The sequence below is a fragment of the Xenopus tropicalis genome, chromosome 5, assembly GCF_000004195.4.
Source record: "Xenopus tropicalis strain Nigerian chromosome 5, UCB_Xtro_10.0, whole genome shotgun sequence".
NCBI lineage: Eukaryota > Metazoa > Chordata > Amphibia > Anura > Pipidae > Xenopus > Xenopus tropicalis.
Window position 1 is genome coordinate 24222944 of NC_030681.2, and position 13501 is coordinate 24236444.

The 13501-nt window shown below is 43.7% G+C and overlaps 1 protein-coding gene across 3 annotated transcripts in view; it reads left to right on the top strand.

The window, feature by feature from the left end:
* The window catches only part of eml6 (echinoderm microtubule associated protein like 6), an 84183-nt gene extending 70918 nt beyond the window's left edge, over positions 1-13265 (top strand). For 2 of the 3 annotated variants that reach the window (XM_031903078.1, XM_031903079.1), the window contains 13 exons: positions 417-515; positions 1072-1092; positions 1428-1601; positions 1965-2173; positions 2324-2481; positions 2700-2814; positions 3648-3836; positions 5334-5506; positions 5975-6137; positions 7208-7311; positions 8413-8566; positions 9068-9168; positions 11986-13265. In XM_031903078.1, coding sequence (XP_031758938.1) covers positions 417-515; positions 1072-1092; positions 1428-1601; positions 1965-2173; positions 2324-2481; positions 2700-2814; positions 3648-3836; positions 5334-5506; positions 5975-6137; positions 7208-7311; positions 8413-8566; positions 9068-9168; positions 11986-12010 — 1685 coding nt within the window. In that variant the 3' untranslated portion in view covers positions 12011-13265. The remainder of the gene's footprint in view (positions 1-416; positions 516-1071; positions 1093-1427; positions 1602-1964; positions 2174-2323; positions 2482-2699; positions 2815-3647; positions 3837-5333; positions 5507-5974; positions 6138-7207; positions 7312-8412; positions 8567-9067; positions 9169-11985) is intronic. The other variant, XM_018094140.2, reaches the window with a different exon arrangement.
* The last annotated feature ends 236 nt before the right edge of the window (positions 13266-13501 follow it).

Genomic DNA, 13501 nt, shown 5'->3' on the forward strand with positions numbered 1-13501 from the left:
TGGATGGTAGGCTGGATTGGTCCAACTCAAGAAAGAGCATTTTATCTTGTCAATAATAACCTGCGATAAGGAATTTGATTGAATTAGAGCAATTCACAAATACGTGTTCTGAATCTATCTAACTGAGATCAGTGACCCATGAAAGTGCAGTCAATATTGATTACTGATTAAACAAACAGGAGCATTGCTCATAATCTACTATGGGAATGGACTTCTCTCTCGAGCTGCTCGGAGATAATGACTCCCTAAAGGCTTCGCACAGTGAAAAATATAAATTTGGAACAATTAAGATCAGATTTGTTGCGTTGGTTTGGCTGATCTCCCCTACAGTTTAAATTAACAAACACATATATATATATGTTTGAATGTTAATGAATGATTCTGCTGCTCAGCCTGTACTTTTGCATTTCATTTAGGAAGCCAGAGTTTCTATTTGGAGCACACAGATGACATCCTCTGCTTGACTGTGAATCAGCATCCAAAATATAAGAATGTCATTGCTACTGGTCAAATTGGTAAGATGATCTGCAGTTCCTTAAAGAAGGGAATTCATTATAATATACCTAGAAACCATCAGTTATATTCTGGCAATGTTTCATGTTCTATAGAAACATTTCAGCACTTTGGTTATATCTAATATAATGTATTTTATTTCACATCATTTCTCAGTTCACTATATATATATATATATATGTATACTGTATATAAGAGGAGAAATTAATGTAAAATGGCTTTGCATGTGCAACCCCCTCTAAGTAATAAACTTCTGCAAATAATATTGCTGAGAGATAGAACGTTATAGATAAACCTGGCCCCGTGTGGAGCATACCGGGAGTTGTAGCTCTGAAGGCAGCATCTCACTCCTTATGCGCGTTACAGTGGCAGGATTACTACGCCCTGCTCCATTCTAGTTTTAATTTGCTTGATTTTGAAACCATACCCATAAACATCTACTTTATTTTCTGTTGGTCTCACCCGATGCTGATTTCTGTGAGGTCAGCATTGGAAAGATGACTTATTTCCGTTGTTTTCCCTGACGCGCCCTCATGTGCCATCGCTCTTACAATGCAGGTGAAATTGCTGAATACTCAGGTAAGGCTTCATCATGACGTCCTTCTGTGTTACTACAGAGCCTGATCCAGTCATTCATGTTCCGGGCACAGATACATAGTTACAATAGCTCCATGTCTTTACCCAGTTATGTACCCAACAATGGCTTCTTCCATTACCAATGTTTTGTGCCCCCCCTCTGTCACGTCATTCATCAGTGGATTTCTGTTTTTGCAAGCTTGTAGTATGTGAGGTTAGATCCGTCTAGCATATCCTCTACTTGTTACTTCTTGTTACTTCTGTTTAGTTTGTTTGGTGTGTAGCATCATCAGTTTTGGCCTCGTTTAATCAGAATTTACATCTTTTATCTTTGGCAGGAGCCACGCCTTCCATTCATATCTGGGACGCCATGAGCAAGCAGACTTTGTCCATCCTGAGATGCTTCCATGGCAAAGGAGTGGGCTGCATTAACTTCAGTGCTACTGGGAAGCTCCTGGTGTCAGTGGGAGTGGATCCTGAACACACAATAACAGTGTGGCGATGGCAAGAAGGTAAATCTTAGCTCAGTTGCATCTTACATTCAGTACATCTGGGGGGTAAGGCAGAGATCATATAAAGACACATTCCAAACTGCGGTGGGGGTGGGTGCCACCTGGGTTTATTCCCTTCAATTACAGTGTTGTAAGTGCCCTGCAGATCAGCAGTTGTATGGGGAAGCACAAAAATGTATTCATCTTGGAATTGGGGTTGTTACACATTGTGCATTAGGATTACCCATCCATCTATTATTTAACTATAGTACCCACTATGGCTGATACCAGCAGGACATACTGTAGAGCTGGGAGGTGGTCCCACCAAACAGAAAAAATAAACTGATAATAAATATCTACTTGTACATTGTTCTTGTGGAACAGGTGCCAAAGTCGCCATTAAAGGAGGTCATGCAGAGAGGATATTTGTGGCACAGTTTCGGCCAGATTCAGACACCCAGTTTGTCTCCGTTGGAGTTAAACACATCAAATTCTGGACATTGGCTGGAAGTGCTTTGCTGTATAAGAAAGGAATAGTTGGATCCGTGGACAATGCCAAAATGCAAACTATGCTTTCTGTGGCCTTTGGGGCAGTAAGTAGCACTTATTTTGGGGGCAGCAATGAGTATTGGCAGCTTGTACAACACAAGGGCTGCATTAGTAAAAGTCCATGTGATAATTCTACAATGTGCATCTACACAACTTCTGTTCTTCACAACTAATGCCCTTCCCATGTCTTGCAGAATAGCCTGACCTTCACCGGTGCCATAAACGGAGATGTATATGTGTGGAAAGATCACTTTCTCATTCGTCTCGTGGCCAAAGCTCACACCGGCCCTGTCTTCACCATGTACACCACACTCCGAGATGGCCTTATTGTAACTGGGGGAAAAGAGAGGCCGTGAGTATCACATGATTCTCTGCTGGACAAGCCAGTCATGTTAAAATAACAAAAATATTATGTGACAGATCCCAGTTGCACATTAGGGTGTGGTGTCAATTTTACATGCACTGCACTCTGGGCATAACTGTAACAGTTGTTATCCGGGGGGGGCAGGGTATTTTGCCATTTGTTTTTAGCCTGGAACCCTTGGGAATTTCACAAATCCTTTTTTTTAGGACAAAGGAAGGTGGTGCTGTAAAATTGTGGGACCAGGAGATGAAACGCTGTCGGGCATTTCAGCTGGAAACAGGGCAACCCTTGGACTGTGTGCGCTCAGTGTGCAGAGGAAAGGTACAGAGATATAAGAACCAATTGCAGTTCCAAGAGTTGGATGTAGAATTGTTCTTTATGCAGAGAATTTGCATCAGTGCTGGAATAAACTTTCTAGGGCCCAACAGAGAAGCTAATACAGGTATGGGACCTGTTATACAGAATGCTTGGGACCTGGGGTGTTCTGGATAAGAGGTCTTTCCGTAATTTGGATCTCTGTACCTTACGTCTACTAAAAAATCATGGAAACATTATATAAACCCAATAAGATTGTTTTGTCTCCGATAGGGATTAATTATATATTAGTCATATATATTAGTTAGGATGAAGTACAAGTTACTGTTTTATTATTACAGAGAAAAAGGAAACCATTTTTAAAAATGTAAATTACTTGATTAACACAGAGTCTGTGGGAGATGGCCTTTCGATATTTTGGAACTTTCTGGATAACAGGTTTCCAGATATCCAGAAATACACCTGGGCAGTAAACCAAAGTAACCAATCAGTGATTGGTTGCTATGGGTTACTACTCGGGGGGCAGAGATTCTCTCTGATGCTTTGGCAAGCCAGACCAACCAGGAAAATGTTGTAGGAACTGACCCAGGTTGGACATCCCCTGTCAGTTGTTCAGTGCATCTGTTGATACTGGGAAACAGGATTGGAAGAGTTGTACAAAGTCATTGAGGGCAATGTAACATAAGCTGCAATGTTTGCACCAGACCTAGTAACCCATAGCAACCAATCAAATGTTTGCTTTTAAACAAGCAACCAGTGATTGCTGATTGCTTAATAACAGGTGCAGCTAGTATATGAATAGATGTATATGTATCTTACTGTGCACTGTCTGTTTGAAGGGCAAAGTTCTGGTGGGAACCAAAGACGGGGAAATTATCGAAGTGGGAGAAAAAAATGCTGCATCAAATATCATCATGAACGGCCATGTGGAAGGGGAGATATGGGGGCTAGCCACACACCCATCCAAGGAAATCTGCCTTACTGCAAGTAATGATGGGACAGCCAGAATATGGGACCTCGCTGACAAAGTAAGTGCCAGGATTTATTGATGAAATTCCGTGAGTAGTTTTCTCCTTCCTAGATTAAACTGCCCATGTCACACTGATCAAATCAGCCGACGGTTTGTTACATCAGATGGATGAAGATGTGTGGCCTTCTACATTTATTTATGAGGAATATAGGAACAGGCCCTTGTTAGATCGCTGCACTTAGCGTACCACACAGATGGGCACCAGATTATTATAAATTGATGACAGAGAAATCAGTAAAACTGCGTGAAGGAAAGGGACCATGAAACCTCTTGAAGGGCCAAACACAGCGCACAGACATTAGAGCCTTCACTAGTGATACAAGGGTGGGGGTCACTGGTTTATTCTGTGCAAATCTGAGTTAAACTATTATTGCATTTGCCATTGGCTAAATAATAATTAGCTGTACATTCCAAGCTGTGTATGAATGGTAATTACAGCAGGGAAGGGCAGGTCAGATTGACTGACTGATCTGTGGAGTGGGTCTGGTAACATTCATTCCTTTAACCACCTTGACAATTATCTCCCCTTTGTATCTATCAGCATACATTTTGTATTGTAGGACTGATGTGCCCAAATGTTAACCAAACATTACTCTTAGGGTGAAGACACATGGAGCAGCTACTTTTTCATGGCTAAACACCAGAAAATACCTTGCCATAGACAGTAATAAGAATTGCCTCTGCTGAAACACACGTAGAGACAATTATCAGTAAATGATCAGTATTGTCTATTTTAGTAGCCACGACAAGTAGCTGCTACTAGTAGCTCTGTGTGTCTTCACCCTAAAGGTCCCCATACACTATGCGATGTTGCCAAGCGAGCGGATCTTTACCCGATATCCCCACCTACGGGTGGGCGATATCGGGTAGGAAGTTGCTTTAAAAAAAAATAATCCGATCGGCCAGGCCGCTCGTTTCTTCCCATACACGGGCCGATTAGCTGCCGAATCGGTCCAAGGGACCGATATCGGCAGCTTCTATCGCCCCGTGTATGGGGGCCTTAAGGGGCAGATTTATCAAAATTTAAGTTTAGAGCTAATCTCACATTTTAATAAATCTGCCCCTGAGTGTTGTTATCTATGCCAGTAGGGCAGGTAATACTGGAAAGACATGGCCTTTAGAAATTATGTGGGAATCAGTAAGTATCTGACAGATACACATTTACAGTGGGTTTGGTGAAAGAAACAATAATTAGGTGCTAAAGAGACAGTTTGCGTCACGCTGAACCCCATATTTTGGGTACTGTAAGAACAAGTGATCCTTTTTCTGCCCACTTTTGTATTTGTGGAGAAAAGATAAATACGTCTAACACCAGTCTTGTGTGGGTGGGAGGAGCTCACAGAAATGTAGGTTGTTCAGTAATATTCTGATTTGCAATAGGATCATAGTACAATAATTGCAAATGATTTGGTTCAACTGCTCACATTAATAGTCATTTCAGTGCCACTAACTGGTATTATTGTGACTGACTGTATTGCGTGCGTTTGTCACACAGAAGTTGCTAAACAAAGTCAGTCTGGGCTTTGCTGCGTGCTGCGCGGCCTACAGCCCCAATGGGGAAATGGTAACGATCGGCATGAGAAATGGAGAGTTTGTCATCCTGCTTGTCAACTCGCTGAAAATATGGGGCAAAAAGCGAGACCGAAAGGGAGCCATACAGGACATCAGGTATATCTTTCACACACACTAGCAATTCTTACCATTGGGTAACTGAACTGCTCAGGCACTGGGGGCGCTGTTTGTAACTGAGAACACAGCTTGGAAGGCCCAGAACCTACAAGACCGGAAGCCATATTTACTGATTCTGGGATAGTTCCTGCATATTTCTTGGTATAGAATGTTCTAGTGATTTAAGTGCTAAGGTACATTTATGGAAGGGTCCCATTACCCCAGGAATGCTATGTGCTTGATAAGTTTGGCCAGTGGCCCATATGTTGGGTTTTTCCTTGCAGATCATACAGTGTGTGGCCATATTGTGCATACAACCTCAGCCCAATTCACTTCCCCTTGCTTTGTAGTGAGTTCTGAAGCAACTTGACCTCAAACCGCAGTGCCATCATCATTGTATTTTACATTTCTAAAAGCAAGTATTTGTGCCCTGAGCAATGCTAACTGCCAGCTTTCCTTCCTCCTTAGGATCAGTCCTGACAACAGGTATTTAGCAGTGGGATCTGCAGAGAATACTGTGGATTTTTATGACCTCACTCAAGGCCCGTCCCTGAACAGATTCGGTTACTGCAAAGATATTCCAAGCTTTGTCATCCAAATGGACTTTTCCGCTGACAGTAAATATATTCAGGTATTCATGGCACACTAGCACAGGAGCAATAAACCACTATTCAGAAGCTGGATAATTCTAGCCATATTATTGCCAGCACCAGTGAGTACTGGGTTTAGAGCTGACCCTACACAGAGGGATGAGGTTGGGCAAATTAGTTGTTTTCGAGTGAATTGCCACTTTATTAGTTATTTGGCCTTGTGCCTTTATGTAGTTGTGAAACTGCAGGACAACTTCTATTTATTGTGAGATCACGTTTACAAGACAAGTAGGGGTCGTTTATAACCCCAGATGCAAGTCCAGTTGCGCTAAACCTGCACAAGAGCTCATTTACTAACACATGCGCCACCTCAGGATTAAAGCTCAGGAGTTCAGTGTAGAAATGAAACTGGGTAAAACAAATAGACTGGAGTGAGCAGATGTCTAACATAAAAGCCAACACTACTTTAGCTCTCTAAGCTCTTAGTTAGTCAGTGACTTTAGGGGGGGCACATGGGACATAACTGTTCAATTAGTTTGTGAGCACGCAGGTCAGATTAAAATGCAAACTAACTGAGCAGTTATGTCCCATATGCCCACCCGTCAAGTCACTGATTGGCTACTGACTGCTAACTGCTTAGAGAGTATTAGTGTCCTGGCTATTATGTTAGACATCCATTCACTCCAACCATCACAGATTACATATTTGCCTTACTAACTATATTGAAATCATTTTTTATTTTGCGCAGTCTGTCTATTTAACCCAGTTTCTGTTTTACACTGAACTGTTCCATAAAGACAGGGCTCGGCAGCAGGCTCCGCCTCCTTCTGCTCCTACACACAATGTTTTTGGGGTTTACCCTCTTCGTTATCAGGTGTTTGGCCTCGTGCCTTTTTATAGTCATGGAGCTTCTCAGTGATCCTATTTATTGTGAGATCCCAGATACAGGATACACAATATCTGTGGGTTTACCCATAAACATGGTGTATTTTCAGACCATACAATGGCAAAATACATGACAGATCCCATGAAGTTTTAAAGACAATAAAGTTCACTCAAACAGCTGTATATAACAGGAAAAACAGAAACAGGTTACATTTTGTATTTTTAGGTAGCTACGGGTGCGTATAAACGGCAAGTACATGAAGTGCCCTCAGGGAAGCAGGTGGTGGATGGAGCAGTGATTGACAGGATTACGTGGGCCACTTGGACAAGGTAATTTGAGTGTTACATGTACCAGCATTACTCCCAGCAATACTCCCAGCATTACTCCCAGCATTACTCCCAGCATTTGTATTCAAATAGCATTACTCCCAGCATTACTCCCAGCAATACTCCCAGCATTACTCCCAGCATTACTCCCAGCATTACTCCCAGCATTACTCCCTGCATTTGTATTCAAATAGCATTACTCCCAGCATTACTCCCAGCATTACTCCCAGCATTTGTATTCAAATAGCATTACTCCCAGCATGCACTGTTACTAACAGCATTAGTGACTGATGCACTTGGGATGGCTCAGTTGCGGCTATAGACAACAAGCTACTAAGGGGCCATAGCATCAATGAAGGTAATTCCACAATTCCCTTCAGACAATGTGTGCACTTGCATTAAAGGGAAGCAGATGGAAGGGACACACTGACCATTGCCCCAAGTTGCAAAGAAGCATCTATGGGAACTGTAAAGTTACATGTGTGCAGCCCAGGGGAACAAGGCTATCAGGAGGGAATCGGCATATTCTAGGCTATACTAATCTCACTTAGGGGTGCCAATTGAATTGAATTTATAATTGCTCACATTTTCTGCCAAACGCCACCTGGCGTTTTTTGCACACGGTGAAGCTCTGCACGAGGGATACATTAGACCAGTCCATACACGGAGCTCTGCAGGAAGGGACCCAAGGTCAGTGCTCTACTGTATTGCCCATGTTCTCCCTCATGTCTGTGAGCCATTGAGTGCTGCTTCCACAGAAACCAGGGTTTTGCCCGATACACTGATACTGCCTTACTGCACTGCTGTGAGCTTTGTACTGATACTGCCTTACTGCACTGCTGTGTGCTTTGTACTGATACTGCCTTACTGCACTGCTGTGTGCTTTGTACTGATACTGACTTACTGCACTGCTGTGTGCTTTGTACTGATACTGCCTTACTGCACTGCTGTGAGCTTTGTACTGATACTGCCTTACTGCACTGCTGTGAGCTTTGTACTGATACTGCCTTACTGCACTGCTGTGTGCTTTGTACTGATACACACACATGATAGCCGTGTGTACTTGCCCTTTATATCTGCATCTAATTTAAGTGTCTCGCTTAGCATCCTGGGAGATGAAGTCATCGGTATCTGGCCACGGAATGCCGATAAGGCGGATGTTAATTGTGCCTGTGTGTCCCACGCTGGGATCAACGTTGTCACCGGCGATGACTTTGGCCTAGTGAAACTTTTCGACTTCCCTTGCACTGAAAAATTTGTAAGTTTGGGGTTTTCCCTCTTTTTATTACATTGGTATGACTGAACTAATGCAATGCTGGCATGTGGGCAGGGGGGGCTCATTTTCAGATGTGAAGGTTATAAAGGGTGTTAGTAGCCCCCATGTCTTCACACACTCTGGAAGCCCTTGTATTTGATATTATAGTGACCCCGGCTAGTCTCTGGGTAGCCCAGCAGGCCAGCAAGGCACATTGTCGCAAGGAATTGGCTAATGGTGACCGTTGCAGACAGTCTGTTATGCTGAGCCAGATGTGATAGCAGGGGTGTCTTGGTGGATAAATTATACATTTCCCAGCATCCTTTGCTGCCAATAAAAGATTGATCAGTGACACCCCAATATTATCCACCACTAGGGTGGCCATATCTGCATCAATCTGTATATAGGCCTCATCAAATGAGTGGGGTTTTCTGTGTATGGATATCAGTGCCACTAATACTCATTCTGTGTAACTATTATACTTTTTAATTCTGTTTTCTACAGGCCAAACACAAGCGCTACTTTGGCCATTCGGCGCATGTGACCAATGTTCGGTTTTCCCATGATGACAAGTATATCATAAGCACTGGCGGGGACGACTGCAGGTAACTGGGGCTTTGCAGTGTGCAGTGTTAGCTCTCATTCTGTACATCACCTTCTCCAGTACTGTATGTGAGCGAGCTTACTGTACATCACCTTCTCCAGTACTGTATGTGAGCGAGCTTACTGTACATCACCTTCTCCAGTACTGTATGTGAGCGAGCTTACTGTACATCACCTTCTCCAGTACTGTATGTGAGCGAGCTTACTGTACATCACCTTCTCCAGTACTGTATATGAGCGAGCTTACTGTACATCACCTTCTCCAGTACTGTATGTATGTGAGCGATCTTACTGTACATCACCTTCTCCAGTACTGTATGTGAGCGAGCTTACTGTACATCACCTTCTCCAGTACTGTATGTGAGCGAGCTTACTGTACATCACCTTCTCCAGTACTGTATGTGAGCGATCTTACTGTACATCACCTTCTCCAGTACTGTATGTGAGCAATCTTACTGTACATCACCTTCTCCAGTACTGTATGTATGTGAGCGAGCTTACTGTACATCACCTTCTCCAGTACTGTATGTATGTGAGCGAGCTTACTGTACATCACCTTCTCCAGTACTGTATGTGAGCGATCTTACTGTACATCACCTTCTCCAGTACTGTATGTGAGCGATCTTACTGTACATCACCTTCTCCAGTACTGTATGTATGTGAGCGAGCTTACTGTACATCACCTTCTCCAGTACTGTATGTATGTGAGCGAGCTTACTGTACATCACTTTCTCCAGTACTGTATGTGAGCGAGCTTACTGTACATCACCTTCTCCAGTACTGTATGTATGTGAGCGAGCTTACTGTACATCACCTTCTCCAGTACTGTATGTGAGCGATCTTACTGTACATCACCTTCTCCAGTACTGTATGTGAGCGATCTTACTGTACATCACCTTCTCCAGTACTGTATGTATGTGAGCGAGCTTACTGTACATCACCTTCTCCAGTACTGTATGTATGTGAGCGAGCTTACTGTACATCACTTTCTCCAGTACTGTATGTGAGCGAGCTTACTGTACATCACTTTCTCCAGTACTGTATGTATGTGAGCGAGCTTACTGTACATCACCTTCTCCAGTACTGTATGTATGTGAGCGAGCTTACTGTACATCACCTTCTCCAGTACTGTATGTATGTGAGCGAGCTTACTGTACATCACCTTCTCCAGTACTGTATGTGAGCGAGCTTACTGTACATCACCTTCTCCAGTACTGTATGTATGTGAGCGATCTTACTGTACATCACCTTCTCCAGTACTGTATGTATGTGAGCGAGCTTACTGTACATCACCTTCTCCAGTACTGTATGTGAGCGAGCTTACTGTACATCACCTTCTCCAGTACTGTATGTATGTGAGCGAGCTTACTGTACATCACCTTCTCCAGTACTGTATGTGAGCGAGCTTACGGTACATCACCTTCTCCAGTACTGTATGTGAGCGAGCTTACTGTACATCACCTTCTCCAGTACTGTATGTATGTGAGCGAGCTTACTGTACATCACCTTCTCCAGTACTGTATGTATGTGAGCGATCTTACTGTACATCACCTTCTACAGTACTGTATGTATGTGAGCGAGCTTACTGTACATCACCTTCTCCAGTACTGTATGTATGTGAGCGATCTTACTGTACATCACCTTCTACAGTACTGTATGTATGTGAGCGAGCTTACTGTACATCACCTTCTACAGTACTGTATGTATGTGAGCGAGCTTACTGTGCATCACCTTCTACAGTACTGTATGTATGTGAGCGAGCTTACTGTACATCACCTTCTCCAGTACTGTATGTGAGCGAGCTTACTGTACATCACCTTCTCCAGTACTGTATGTATGTGAGTGAGCTTACGGTACATCACCTTCTACAGTACTGTATGTGAGTGAGCTTACGGTACATCACCTTCTACAGTACTGTATGTGAGCGAGCTTACTGTACATCACCTTCTCCAGTACTGTATGTATGTGAGTGAGCTTACGGTACATCACCTTCTCCAGTACTGTATGTATGTGAGTGAGCTTACGGTACATCACCTTCTACAGTACTGTATGTGAGCGAGCTTACTGTACATCACCTTCTCCAATACTGTATGTGAGTGTTACTGTGCACAGCAGCACCTGCTTTGAGGCCACTGGGAGCAACATCCAAGGGGTTGGTGAGCAAAATGTTGCTCCTGGGCCACTGGTTGGGGATCACTGGGCTACAGGGAAGGGCAAGTCTGTGCCATAAGACGCTGATACACATTGTGGCCACATGGTGGTGCTGCAGCCCCACTGACAGTGCCAGGGGATAGATATGAGTTGGGACACATGAAGCTAAAGGAACAGGTGAATGACTTATGGGGGGATAACTGTACTCCCATGGGCTTAATATCATCTCCATATCTGCTCTACAGGTCCCTGTGGGGTTCAGAGATGTCGTTTTTCAGCCAAAATGTTTATAGAGACCTACATTGTTTGGGGGTATAGTTTCCCTTTAAGCCAGTGATCCCCAGCCAGTTGCTCACCAACCCCTTGGATGTTGCTCTCAGTGCCCCCAAATCAGGGAGTTATTTTTGAATTCCTGACTTGGGGGCAAGTTTTGGTTGAATAAAAACAAGATTTCCTACCAAATAAAGCCCCCTGTAAGCTGATAGTGTGCATAGAGGCCCCTAATAGCCAATCACAGCCCTTATTTGGCTCCTCCATGAACTTTTATGGTGCTTGTGTTGCTCTCCAAGTCTTTTTACATGTGACTGTGGCTCACGAGTAAGAAAGGTTGGGACCCCTGCTTTAAGTGACTGTTTCCCTGGCACTAATGGCGTGTTTCTTGCTTACAGTGTGTTCGTCTGGAGATGCCTGTAGGAAGGGGAATGAAGACACAAGGTCTGTTGAACCAAGAAGACAAGCGATTGGCTGCGCACGTTTCCCCATGACTGCAGCTGGGGTTTGGGACTGACAATCCCTAAGTGCTGCTGTAATAATAATCATATAAAACTGTGATCCCATTCATTCACACAGACCCCAAGCCATTATTCCTTTATACATCTCATTCCATTTCCCATTGCAATTCTCCCGTTATGTACAGATAATCAATATGTTTACATGAGGCTGATAAGGAAGGAGAAGTAATAAGGAAATGATCGTTAGTGCTAATGATTGCGCAATTCATACAGACCAATCGACTCCCTTCATGCTATGAATTGCGGTTTCTATGTGACTCAAGCCATGGTTACAAGCTCTTCTCTTTATTTCTAAACATAAAGTGCCTTGAACTCTCTGTTGTGTCGGGGGCCACTCTCACCCCCCCGGTGTGTGACCTTGGTGCTATTTTTTCCAGTCAGTATGACCAATAGGAGCAGCCTTTGTGTCACGTGTCAGATCTTCCCCAGGTGCTGCTGGAAAAAGATCCCCCCAAATAGCTTGTGGCCCCCAGATGTATAAAGCTGGCCGTACACTAATAGATATGCCAAACGAGGGCCACCCAAAACCCACATGGGCTCATTTGGGGGACAGCGTTAGCCTACAGTGCAATATCAGATAGATACGTGGGTAATGTGCCACCGTCCCTTGCCCACAGCATTCCCAGGGGCAGCTCCCACCCCCTTCTATACGTGGAATTGCCAAACACTAATTCACCAATAACTGGATGTTCCTTAGGACGTGTTTTATTATTGCCTTACATTGTGACCCTCCATCAGCAGTCATGTGATTTGTTTTATATTAACACCTTCAGTGCCAGTTGGTTGCGTTTTGTTTTTGTTTTTCATTCGAATGGTGTATATGTAGCGTCGGTGGCGGTCCCAAGGATCACCATTTATGGCTGTGTTGTAAAACCTGCTACTCTGAGTGTAGTTGTGACATCAGTATAAAGGGAAGTGGTGATTGGTGGGTTAATGTGTGAGTTGCCATAGGGCAGTGCAATAGAATGACCTCTAAAATGTTGTGTTTTAATTGTGTGTGAGAGAGCGGGCAGCGCCCCAGCCAGATCCTGGCCTATGTACCATACTGTATAGGACACAAGAAATCATGTATAGAATTATTTTTTAACCATTCTCTGTGCAGATTTGGAATTTAATTTTGTGTTGAATAAAAGCGGTGATGTATTCACCAGGACGTGGCGCTGCTGCTTCTTTCTATTGGATCAATACCTACACCCTAAGGACTGGCTCCCAAACCTCTCCTTAGCCCTACTGGCCCTCTCTATGCACCCTAGAATATTTACCCATAAGCACCTGCTGCTGAACCTGTACAATCAAGTTCACTTCTGGAATTATTTCCCCTTAAATCCTAGCTCCGCCCCCAGCCTTTCCGCTGCCCACTGGCTGTGTTCCCAGGCTGTTGAGGAGACCCACA